Source organism: Rhinatrema bivittatum, chromosome 1 (assembly GCF_901001135.1).
Source record: "Rhinatrema bivittatum chromosome 1, aRhiBiv1.1, whole genome shotgun sequence".
In the NCBI taxonomy this organism is placed as follows: domain Eukaryota; kingdom Metazoa; phylum Chordata; class Amphibia; order Gymnophiona; family Rhinatrematidae; genus Rhinatrema; species Rhinatrema bivittatum.
This window is the reverse complement of record NC_042615.1, coordinates 559,699,357-559,713,067: the sequence shown is the minus strand read 5'-3', so window position 1 is coordinate 559,713,067 and position 13,711 is coordinate 559,699,357. Positions and strand designations below refer to the sequence as shown.

The 13,711-nt window shown below is 43.4% G+C and overlaps 1 protein-coding gene across 3 annotated transcripts in view; it reads left to right on the top strand.

Annotated features, from left to right (window-relative positions):
* Positions 1-13,711, top strand: part of LOC115099247 — a 503,007-nt gene that overhangs the window by 35,912 nt on the left and 453,384 nt on the right. For all 3 annotated transcript variants that reach the window (XM_029616734.1, XM_029616743.1, XM_029616753.1), the window contains one exon: positions 4,739-6,962. In XM_029616734.1, coding sequence (XP_029472594.1) covers positions 4,739-6,962 — 2,224 coding nt within the window. The remainder of the gene's footprint in view (positions 1-4,738; positions 6,963-13,711) is intronic.

The window sequence follows — 13,711 nt, the reverse complement described above, 5'->3', positions numbered from 1 at the left end:
GCCCATATGCTTTCTATTGCCCACCGGCGTACCAGCCACTGCAGAGACTGCAGCAACCACAGAGCCATGGTCGTAGAGGCTGCCCTCGATCTCAGCGACCCCAGGGACAGCAACCCCCTCCTACATCCAAGATGCCTCCGTCTTTTTGAGGATAGCCATGCCACCGTCACACTCAGTAACTGCAGGGAGGATAACAGCACACATTCAGGAGTGGAGAAAAATCACCACCGATCGTTTGGTGTTAGATATAGTCCAACAAGGTTATCAGATCCAATTTGTGAGCCCACCCCTGCTTCCTTATCTCTCAACCAGAGGAAACCGAATGAATCACACCCAGCTGGGGATAGAGGTAGCTTCTCTACTACAACAACAAGTAATTCGCTGCCTACCTCTATCAACCCAGAATATGGATTTCTTCTCCCCATATTTCCTCATTCCCAAGAAATCAGGAGATCTCTGCCCAATCCTGGATCTCTGAGAGCTCAACAAATACATAGTCAAGGAAAAGTTAAAGATGATCTCCCTCCAGTCCATTCTGCCCCCCTAATCCAACCCAACGATTGGATGTGCTCCATAGATCTGAAGAATGTTTTTACTCATATTCCAGTACACCAATCCTCCTGACAATACCTGTCCTTCCAATTCAATGGTCAGCACTATCAATACAAAATTCTTCCCATCGGACTATCAGTGGCACTCAGAGTATTCACCAAGTGCATGGCGGTGGTAGTGGCATTCCTTCATCAGAAAGGAATCATAATTTTTCCATATCTCGACGACTGGCTAATAGTAGCCTCCAATCCCAACATGCTACGGAAGCATCTTCAAGATTCAATCCTTTGTCTCGACAACTTGGGTCTTGTCCTCAACTACAACAAATCCAGTCTAAGCCCTGCTCAAACCATTCAATTCACAGGAGTCCAACTGGACACAACCCGGCACAGAGTTTTTCTGCCACAAGAAAAAAGACGCATTATCCGCCTTCTCTTACGACAGCTCAAGGCCACAGTCACCATCAGCTCGCCAGGTCCTGACAGTCTTGGGTCACATGGCCGCATCGATTCACGCAGTATCAAACACAAGGCTACACATGCGACGGATACAGTGGGATCTAAAATGATAATGGAGACAACACTCTCAACCGTTGACATGGAAAGTGGCCTTAACCGGAGACATGATAAAAGATGTAGATTGGTGGTTAAACAAAATAACGCTCATAAAAGGAGCCCCATTCAATTTGTTACCACACAATGCAGTTCTCACCACCGATGCCTCCTGCAAGGGATAGGGGGCACACCTAGATCACCTACAGACGCAAGGACTATGGTCCTTACAGGAAAAGCAATTTCAAATCAACCTCCTTGAACTCAGGGCGATAAGTTATGCATTACGAACTTTCGCCTCTCACCTGCAAGGTCGATGAGTCATGGTCTACACAGACAATCAAGTGGCCATGTTCTATATCAACAAACAAGGCAGGTCCGGTTCTTGGACCCTTTGTAAGGAAGCCCTCAACATTCTGAAATGGGCGAATGACCATTCGATTCAATTGCAAGTCACATACCTACCCGGCATGGCCAACACTCGGGCAGAAAAACTAAGTTGTGTATTTCATCCGCACTAATGGTCACTCAATCACAGAGTGGTGCAGACTATCTTCATGAGATGGGGAAGGCCGTCCATCGACCTTTTCGCCACAGAGTGCAACAGGAAAGTAACATGATTCTGCTCCATTTGGCCCAGCCAACACAGGACAGCCCAGGACGCTTTTCTCATTCCTTGGACGGAGACACTACTATATGCATTTCCTCCAATTCCACTAATTACAAAGACTATACAGAAATGCATACAGGATGCAGCGCAACTCATTCTCATTGCGCCAGCCTGGCCAAGGCAACCGTGGTACACACACCTCCTACAGTTGTCCATAGAAACACTGATTCGGTTATCGAACCAAGAGGATCTCCTATCTCAAGAAGAGGGAACCCTCCTCCACCTGACAGCATGGAGGTTGAGCGAATCCTTCTAACGAACAAAATTTTCCTTCACTGTGCAATATATCATTCTAGCATCCAGGAAACCTTCTACAAGGAGAAATTATCAATTCAAGTGGAAGCGCTACGCCTCCTGGTGCGGGACAAAAGGCTTTAACCCATTAACCTGTACACCTGAAGCCTTATTGGATTACTTCCACACATTATATGTGGCGGGCATAGCCACAGCTTCGGTCAGGGTTCACCTCAGTGCCATAGAGGCATTCCACAGACCGCACCTCGGTCAGCCTATATCAACTCATCCCATGGTATCTTGTTTTGTCAGAGGACTAGCACATCTCCGACCCCCGGTTTCAAAGCCACCAGTGCTGTGGAATCTAAACCTCGTCTTGGAAAGAGCTAATGCTATCACCATTTGAATCCATGGACTCAGCTCACATCAAGTATCTCACATGGAAGGTTGTTTTCCTTACAGCGGTAACATCCGCTCGTAGTGAATTGCAGGCGCTTGTTCATTATTAGCCCATATCTTCAATTCTATCATCACAAAGTCCTCCTACGGACTCAACCTTCGTTCTTACCGAAGGTGGTCTTGGAATTCCACCTAAACCAATCAATTGAACTGCCTATTTTTTGTCCAAAACCACATCAAAACGAAAGGGAAAAGCTTCTGCATACACTAGACTGCAAAAGGGCATTAGCCTATTATAAACAGCGGACCAATTCGCCATAAAGAGTCTCTCAACTATTCGTTTCCTTCAATCTGAATGCTCCCGGTTACCGGTAGCTAAACGTACCATCTCTAGCTGGATAGCTCAATGAATACAGTTCTGCTACCACAAACAAAATTCCAAGCTTTCTTCACATCCCAATTCTCATCAAGTACAGGCAGTGGCCACCTCAGTAGCAAACCTACGACATGTCCAACCATGACATATGTAAAGCAGCCACATGGGCATCCCTTCACACATTCACGTCCCACTACTGCTTGGACCAGCACACGGCGGAAGACGCCATATTGGGACGAGCACTTCTACAATCATTACCAAAGTAGACATCAAAGTCGACTGCCACCTGGACTGCATCCTTCTTCCATGCACACAACTTCATGAACCACTTAATCAGTGTGATGGGGAGCTTAGGACTCCCATGACAGCATGGCTAATTCAGCCCTGCTATCAACGGAAAAAAGCAAATTTGCTTATCGTAAACGGTGTTTCCATAGATAGCAGGATGAATTAGCCATGCTGACCCACCCACCTCCCTGAGCAGTCAACATTACTCCATATCCTACTACGCTTGCTTTATTACAGACTGAGGAGAATCTGGTTTCAGGCGCGGGAACTCGCGCAGCCTCAGAGCAAAGCTCTGACACCATTTTGAAGCTCCACCTCCCGGGCCTGAGAGACAGTTCCCATGACAGCATGGCTAATTCATTGTGCTGTCTACGGAAACACCGTTTACGGTAAGCAAACTTGCTTTTACTACTCAGTTTTGGTGTTTACAGTATCAGGAACATTTTTTTCTTATATTTCCAGCCATAATTAACCATTCTTGGGGGATACTGCTTATTTCCATATAATCATAGATAAGCTTGTCAGTAAAGATAAGCTTGAGCCATGATTTACATTTTTTTATTCAGCTCTGTGAATTGCTTCTGGAATTGAGTTCCATATCCTAGATGCTGCCATTGAAAATGCACATTCTTTTGAGTCTGTGACACAAGCCTGTTTCACTGATGAAATATCTAGCAAGCCTCTTTGGGCTGATCTAAGTCGCAGGAGGGCATTGGATCAATGAGATGTGTTGTAACTTATTTGTTTGAATACCATCATACTTTTTTTTAGATTGAATTCTATAGGAGATGGTGAGCCAGTGAAGATCCATTAATATGGTGTAATATGATCCCTGCAACTCCTGGAAGATATCAGTCAGGTGGCTACATTCTGGATTAGTTGCATTGGTTTGATGTTTGATATAGGAAGCCCAATATATACTGCATTGCAGTAATCCAGTAAAAATAGAATTGATGCTTGGATTACCAGACAAAAATCGTACTGGTCTAACACATTTTTCAAGCCACAAAGAGCTCGTAGTTTATAAAATTGGTAATTTCATTGTGGCACGCATGTTAGAATATTTCCTGACTTACACGTGTAAAATCCAATTTACGGGGAATAAATGCATGTAAACTATGCAGGTAAAATTTCCACACATATATTTTTAAAGTTTTAGTCTTAAAGTGCGCAAAACCTATCCAGATAAATTCCGATTTATCCTGCTAAGCAAAGCCGCTACTTAACTGGATAAGTTTTGAAAGCACTTCCTATTCATATAAGTCAGATAGATGAATAAGACTCAAAAAGAGCTACTTATCAGATATAAGTCTCAAATATCCAGATAAATCAAAATTTATTTGGGTAAGTGCAATATGTATTCACACATTATTTTACATGCACACACATGTTGTAGGTTACATTTGTGCATATTTTATAACCTGTGTATATCATATACACCAGGTTATAGAATGCAGAGTAGATTTTGGCACACCCATAAACATGTGTACATGGGGGTATGCACAGCTGTTTGAAAATTATCCTTTCTGCTTTTTAGCTTGACTGCTATATTGCTGAATATCCCCTCTAAGCTATTGTAAACCTTTATCAAATATGCTTTGTTATGAACTGAAAGTACATTTTGGTAAAAGAAAGATTAATGTACCTTACCCTTTTTTTTTTTTGTAGATGGAAGAATTATTTGGAAATCCTGCTGGAAAACCTCATTCTGAGACCATTAATGCAACTGATACACCACGCACAAGAGATGTCAAATTTGTACGGGCCAAACGTTTGGCTTACTTCACTAGAGGAGGACACAAGAACAGCCCTAGTACCAATAATGAAAATTCTCTCTCACCAACTTGTAAAAGTTCAGCCTTGAATTTTATAATGAACACTAAAGAACAAAACCAGATTTTCAGGTTAAATGATTTTCAAGAAACAAATGATGAAAAAAATGGGATCAAACTATTAGCTCAGAAATCATCTGAACCAATGTTTTGTGGGATGAAGAAAGAAACAGAAGCATTTAGAAAAGTAAGTAGTTTGGAATTGGATTATAGCCTTCTTGAAAATATATCTGTGCCAGAAATACAAAAGCTCAAATATGTGATGAATTGGGCACAAGAGTTTCTCAAGAGGAATTGTGAAGAAGAAAATGTACAGAGAAGCTCTTTTTTCCCAGAACTGTTGTTTCAATGTGATGGAAATAAAAAAGAGCCATACTTTAGAACAGAAGAAACTAGAAACTTACCTCCTACTTTGCCAGAATGGCCATATGACTATGATCTCAATGCAGAAGCTGACATTTGCAATAGCATTAGTCCTAGTAAGAACTTGAATGATACAGAAAAATGCACTTCCTTTGAATTTATAGGAGATACTAACTTTAAGAATAAATACAGAAAGGAAAAGACAGTCATCGGGAGGATTCCTTTGGATTCTAGAGAGACCTCTGTAGAACCTACTATTATTTGCCAAGCTGACAGTGTTAGAGGCAACAAATCTTTGATTAATGTCATCAGTACAACACAGGATAATTATTTTTGGGTTCCACTTGAGGATAGCTCAGATGATGAATGTGTGGGCAGAGCATTGAAAACAAATAAACAAATTACATTTTGTACAGAGTCCAAAGACTTTTCTGAATCTAAATGCAATACTTTAGAATCTGAAAGAAAACATTCATCATATCTGCATTCTCACATATTTGAAAGCAGTGTTCCCTCAAGAAAGAATTTGGCTAATATGAAAGAAGAGTGGAATGGAGAAAAAAAGTACACAACAGCAAATAATGAAAATGTGTCTAAGAATTTTGACTCAGTCTTGAAGACTAACAGTTCCCCTGCTAAGCAATATGCTGCAGACAGCATTAAGAGACAATATAAAAACAAACATATAGCTTTTACTGAAGAGTCACCTTTTACAAATCAGGTGTTGGAGGACATAACCTTAGATTTGATGGTACCTTGGCAAAGCATAGAGAACAGACATAAACCAATATTCAGCTGTGGTGAAAAGACTTGTAGGACTTATGAAGTGAAAAACCTGGCTGAAAAAGAAGGAACTAAGAATGGTGCCAATGTAGCAGGATTTATTGAGCATAATAAGGTCAATGACAACAACAGAGATGAAAGGCAAATAGACTCCAGATTATCTAACAAAGATTCCATCTTTTATGATAACAGTTCTGCACTGATGATACCTTCAGAAGGTATGTTATTGAAAGTTTGCCCAAAATGTTCAAGTGAGAATTGTTTAAATATCAACTGGTGCACTGAATGTGGCTGTGTTTTGATTGGCATTTTACCACAGCCTCGTAAACTTAGAATGGATCATACATCAGAGATGATTCAAAACAACTTAGCAAATGACTGTACTGTTTCAAAAGCTATCACTGAATTCTCAGAAAATTCTGTGATTAGTTCAGAAGAATTCCCTAAAGTAAAGATAAATGCAAGTGACCACAGGATAAAATGTTGGGAAGAGGATCCAGAGGTAAATTCAAATTATGATGCTAGTGTATTGGAAAAATATTATTTTTATTTGAACCAACTAAATATGGCTCAGAATAACAATCACGAGGCAGAAAGTCAGTCTTTACACTTCAAAGAATTAATTACTTTCTCCAAAGAGGAGACTTTTTCTAGGAAGCCTGGAAAAACATTTGCTCATGAAAAAATGTCTGAACAAGATGTGACTCAAGAAAGTAATAGAAGTGGCTATATAGATGATGAAATGGAGCTGTTTGGCAACAAAAACATCAATGCACAGCATGAGATTACTCACTTGAAGAGTCAAGAAATAGTTGGAGAAAGATCACTTTCAAACAGTAGTTTTCTGCATCTGCTTTTAGATGATTTGAAGGAAAGTAATGAAACAAAAACCACAAGAAAAAAACCTCTTATAGGTAAATAATTCAAGAAATTTGATTTACATAATGCTGATTTTTTAAACTTAAGGAAATATAGCTATAAATTAATCCATAGATTTTTTTTCTATAAATATTTCTTAATATGTTCTTTGTTGCATGGATTTCAAGTGTTATATAAACACCAATACCATTAATGTTCATTCTGTAATTATTATGCTTGTATGGGTGTTTGTTAATTTTTATATAGAACTTTTCATATGCAAACGGAATTTATGATTTGTTTTTAATCTGAAAATAATTTCTATCATTCAATACTGGAAACAGTATATAGCTGTTCATCTTAATATGTACTGAATTTAATTAGTTTTGATTTTGAAAGAGAACTTTATTTTTATATTAAATGTGTTACCAAATTATTAAATGATAAACCAATATCTCTTTGTTATTGATGCCATTTCATTATATTGTTTTATATGTTTTATGTTTATATGTATAAATAAAGTAATTATGAATTACTGTATACCAATTTTTTGGGAACTAGTTCATTTGCATGTGAGGTTACTGTGCATGTTATTACAGACGTGTTTATAATGAGTTTAAGCAAAAGTAAAATATTTTAGATTAGCAGAGGTATGCTTATAAACATAATTCTCACAGGACAAGCAGGATGGTAGTCCTCACACATGGTGACATCACAGGATGGAGCCCTATATGGAAAACTTTTCTGTCAAAGTTTCTACAAAGCTTTGACTGATACTGGCACACTAAGAGGTAGATCTTAAAAACATTCGCGTACACCAGATTTTATAAGATATGCGCAGGATTTACGCGCGCAGGGCTTTTAAAATCTAGCCCTAAGTGCACTGAGCATGCTCAGCCTGCAATTATCCCTGTGAGCCACAGGTGTCTCCCTCAGTCTTCTTTTTTCCGCTCTGCAGTAAGCAGAGCGGTTAGGAGCTCTGTGAGAAATTCTCACAATTTTTTCAACGGAAACACTTAAACTTTTACTTCACAAACACTTTTCCCTGCACGGGTCTCCCTTCGCGTACATTTATTCGACGCTCGGTGAGTACTATGCCCTGTTTTTTCGGTTGGTTCCTGTCACCTTCCTGGCCTGCCAACCGACTGTGGCCTTCCCTCTCCCTATGTTTTCAGTTAGACACACATAGCCTGCGAGTGTCTCTCTGTGACACTCTGCCTGGTTATTAGCACTAGTGGGACAGGGACTTCCACGGTTTCCATTGCCGCCAGGGCCCCTTTCAATTCCTTCGATTCCTCGGTAACCTCACGCAGTCGATGCCCCATCGCTACCGTCGGTACCCCCTTCAGACCGTCCTGGATTCTTAGATGCCATCAGTACCCCTCCCTCCGCGGTACACTGATACCATCGGTCCCTGCATCGTTTCTATCAGTGCCATCCATGTTTTTCATCCATGGCCCTGATTTTTCCTTGTGTTTCATCAGTGCCATCATTGCCCGGATGGATGCCATTGACGTACCCTTGTCTCATCGGTGCCATCCATGCCCGGGTCGATGCCACCATCGCCCGGGGCACTTCCATCGATGCCAGGGTCATTTCCATTGATACCATCCTTCATTTATTGATGCCATCGATGCCCAGGTTCATTCCATCGATGGGCATCGATGCCTGTTCCATTCCATCGAAGGCCATCGATGCCAGGTGGATTCCATCGATGGACATCGATGCCTAAGTCGATTCCATTGATGGACATCGATGCCTAAGTCGATTCTATCGATGCCAATGCCAATTCAAGGGTTGGCATCAATGCCAATGTCATTTCCATCAATGCCATCCATGCCAAAGTGGATTCCATTGATGCCAGTGTCAATTCCATTGATGGCACCCATGCCAACATCGATTCCATTGGTGCCCATATCTGTGGCATTGAAGCCATGGAAGCCATTGGTGCCCGAGTCGATCCAATCGATACCGTCGATGCCTGTGGCCATTCGTCGATGCCCGTGGCCATGCCACCGATGCCATTGGTGCCCGCCTCCATACTTCGATGCCCTCGACGCCCATGTAGTTTCCATCGGTGTCTTCGACGTTCCTATCGATGCGTTCATCGACTCTGTCGATGCCGGTATCAATTTTTACGATGCCAATGATGTTTTTTTCGATTATTCGATGCCACATCGTTCCCATGGATACCTACGCCGATGCCGTCAGTGCTTCCGTCACTGTCATCATTGCTCTAGCCGAGTCATCGATGTTTTTTCATATATATATTTTGACGATACCCTCGAGGCCGCTTCGGCCGCCATCGAAACAGTCAATACCGACATAGCACCACCACATAATGCCCTCGCCTGAACACAGTGCTCCATGCTTTGGGTTCTTATCAAAGCCCCGTATTAGCCTACGACACTACATAGTGCCAGGAGCAGTGCAGACATGCTGACAGTCCGTCATCTGTCGCCATCCAAGTCAGCGAGGGCATCTATCTCGCTGCTGGGGAAAGACTGGGCCGAGCACTGTGGCATGCATCGTCACCGACACGGTGACCGTCCGCCACCGACACCATCCAGCACATTGGTGCTGTCCTTCTCGATGCTGGACTATGCTCGGACCGAGCAACATCACCACTGCCATTGACACTGTTCCGCACAATATTGGCAGTCCTTGGTGCTCCAGAAACACCGGAACGAGTTCCTAAGAATTCTGCACTGCGTCACGAGACATCGAGCCACTGCGATGAGGGCAGGGTTCACGAGCTGTTAATTAGCTCCCCTGTTCCCGAGGCGTGCCCCACCGACATCAGTGGGGGATTGTGGCCCTCCACAAAATACTACCGTGGTAGCGTCTCCTCTATACCTGCGCTACCATACAGACATCAGAGTTGAGATGGGTGTCTACTCCCTTGATGACTCCTGAAATCCACGGAGCCAGCAATCTTCACTGGCTTGTCCTTCGGCAATCCATGTTGGATGGTAAGTACCCGCTTCTGCGGCATTCCCATTGAGATGTGTTCTCTAATTCGGGCCACATGGTTCGAAAAGTTCTAGGTCATGTACCTTCCAAGAACCGTATTAGTGTCACATATCGCTATGCCAGCTATGTCAGCCACAATACCAAGAGAACCTCTCTATCATTTCTTTGGGATTGCATCAGGGCATCCTCCCTTCTTCAGCAACGAGGCTCTGTGCTGATTAAAGCTCTGGCTTCTGGTTCCTAATTCAGAACCAAAGTTCCAGGTGCATTCGCTGATCTGCTAAACACGAGATCCAGCAAATACTGCCTCAAGTGCAAGTCCACCTCGAAGCTTGACGACAGGTCTCGGTGTCTCCTTGTACAGCACACAGAAATGCGGGTAAGAATTTACCGCTCCCGCTCCCGTGGGAGGTTACATGATATCCAGGTTACATCAGCCCCTCCAGTTGGACACCTCCAGATCTCCCAACTGGCCGGATATCAGAGCTGCCACCCCACCTTGTACCAAAGTTCCCGGTACACTCCCCCAGACGCTATAAAGTGCAGAGGGAGGGGGGAGGGGGTTTGGGGAGTTTTAATTACACTATTCTTTCTTTCAATAGAAAGTAGTTATTCTCCGCCCATCCTGGACTTCAGAAATACCAACTTTCTTCAGAAGGCACAGGTAAAATTGTAACTCTCATCACCATGCTTCCATATCGCAGTAAGTACATTACCTCTAATCTTTCTATGTGCTTCATGGTGAGTCAACAATATTACAATCCCAAGCTCTGTCGATTGCACCAGGTTCGGCAACTGGGGTATTCATTGAGGGGTAGATTTTCTAAATTTCGGCAAGCGCGTACTTTTGTTCGCACACCAGGCACGAACAAGAGTACGCAGGATTTCAATAGATACGCGCGTATCCATTAAAATCCTGGATCGGCGCGCGCAAGGCTGCGATTTTGGGCAGCCTGCACGTGCCGAGCCGCGCAGCCTGCCTCCGTTCCCTCCGAGGCCGCTCCGAAATCGGAGCGGCTTCGGAGGGAACTTTCTTTCGCCCTCCCCTCACCTTCCCCTCCCTTCCCCTACCTAACCCACCCCCCGGCCCTATCTAAACCCCCCCCTACCTTTATCCATGGATTTACGCCTGCGCCAGCAGGCTGCTGGCGCGCCAAGACCCGACCCGGGGACTGTTCCGGAGGGCGCGGCCATGCCCCTGGAACGCCCCCGGGCCGAAACCACGCCCACGGCCCCGCCCCTGAAACATCGTGTCAAGCGCGACACACCCCCAAAACGCTGCGTCACTCCGGGCACGCCCCCGACACGCCCCTTCATGCAAGCCCCGGGACTTACACTCGTCCTGGGGCTTGCTCGCGCCGCCGAGCCTATGCAAAATAGGCTCGGCGCGCGCAGGGGGGGTTTGGGGTAGGTTTTCGGGGGGTACGCGCGTATCCCTTTGAAAATCTACCCCTGAATCACTATCAGTGACTGCTGTTTCTCTGCGGAGTGCAATATCATTCACGCTTTCCTTGCATGGACAGCTGCATAACCACAGTCAGTCCACGCAAGGAGCTCTAACTACTTCATGACTTACTATACATTTACTAACTGGGATTACTGTCACTGCCATAAATCCCTTATACAACACTTTTGGACACCACAGTCATAATGACCTTCCTGTCCAGCATACGCACAGACATTCTTATAAATTCTTACATGTCTCTGCATGCATTTTTCCATAACCTCAGCCCCTCAATTCTTCTTTCTCGGGCCATGGGGTTTTTTCACTATGCACTTTCCTCATAGATCCAAAACTGCTATGTGTTAGATTCAGTGAAATTCCATTATCAGTGGGTCTAAGCTGTTCAAACGCTTTCATCCCTCATCCATATTGCAGATCTAGAACCAAAACCTTGTCTGATTCTGCTCATGCTCACATTTACTCAGGGTTGTAAAAGTTTCACCTAAAAGCTTCTCAACCCAATATACGTCTACTGCACTCCATGCACAGTTTCACCTGAACTCCCTGGAGCTTGTAGCCATGCATTATACCCTTATGCCTTCCAGTTCTGCCTCTGCAACAAATCTTTGTGCATACAGACAGACATAAGAACATAAGAACATAAGAAAATGCCATACTGGGTCAGACCAAGGGTCCATCAAGCCCAGCATCCTGTTTCCAACAGTGGCCAATCCAGGCCATAAGAACCTGGCAAGTACCCAAAAACTAAGTCTATTCCATGTAACCATTGCTAATGGCAGTGGCTATTCTCTAAGTGAACTTAATAGCAGGTAATGGACTTCTCCTCCAGGAACTTATCCAATCCTTTTTTAAACACAGCTATACTAACTGCACAAACCACGTTCTCTGGCAACAAATTCCAGAGTTTAATTGTGCGTTGAGTAAAAAAGAACTTTCTCCGATTAGTTTTAAATGTGCCCCATGCTAACTTCATGGAGTGTCCCCTAGTCTTTCTACTATCCGAAAGAGTAAATAACCGATTCACATCTACCCGTTCTAGACCTCTCATGATTTTAAACACCTCTATCGTATCCCCCCTCAGTCGTCTCTTCTCCAAGCTGAAAAGTCCTAACCTCTTTAGTCTTTCCTCATAGGGGAGTTGTTCCATTCCCCTTATCATTTTGGTAGCCCTTCTCTGTACCTTCTCCATCGCAATTATATCTTTTTTGAGATGCGGCGACCAGAATTGTACACAGTATTCAAGGTGCGGTCTCACCATGGAGCGATACAGAGGCATTATGACATTTTCCGTTTTATTCATCATTCCTTTTCTAATAATTCCCAACATTCTGTTTGCTTTTTTGACTGCAATTTATCACAATCTGCTTGTGATTTAACTACTCTGAACAATTTTGTGTCATCTGCAAATTTGATTATCTCACTCGTCGTATTTCTTTCCAGATCATTTATAAATATATTGAACAGTAAGGGTCCCAATACAGATCCCTGAGGCACTCCACTGTCCACTCCCTTCCACTGAGAAAATTGCCCATTTAATCCTACTCTCTGTTTCCTGTCTTTTAGCCAGTTTGCAATCCACGAAAGGACATCGCCACCTATCCCATGACTTTTTACTTTTCCTAGAAGCCTCTCATGAGGAACTTTGTCAAACGCCTTCTGAAAATCCAAGTATACTATATCTACCGGTTCACCTTTATCCACATGTTTATTAACTCCTTCAAAAAAGTGAAGCAGATTTGTGAGGCAAGACTTGCCCTGGGTAAAGCCATGCTGACTTTGTTCCATTAAACCATGTCTTTCTATATGTTCTGTGATTTTGATGTTTAGAACACTTTCCACTATTTTTCCTGGCACTGAAGTCAGGCTAACCGGTCTGTAGTTTCCCGGATCGCCCCTGGAGCCCTTTTTAAATATTGGGGTTACATTTGCTATCCTCCAGTCTTCAGGTACAATGGATGATTTTAATGATAAGTTACAAATTTTTACTAATAGGTCTGAAATTTCATTTTTTAGTTCCTTCAGAACTCTGGGGTGTATACCATTCGGTCCAGGTGATTTACTACTCTTCAGTTTGTCAATCAGGCCTACCACATCTTCTAGGTTCACCGTGATTTGATTCAGTCCATCTGAATCATTACCCATGAAAACCTTCTCCATTACGGAGAACATAGGGACAATGTGCTTTCCAACCCACAAGCACGCACGACCTCTTAGCTGCTCTGCAAGGAAGCTGCGCAGCTCTACCCTTGGCCCTTGCTCACTCCATGTATCCTCGGGCCACTTATCTAAGAGATTTACTGAACGCACTAGCAGACCTCCATGTAGGTTTCCATCCTCTCGAATGGTCTCGGACTACATGTGTAGCGG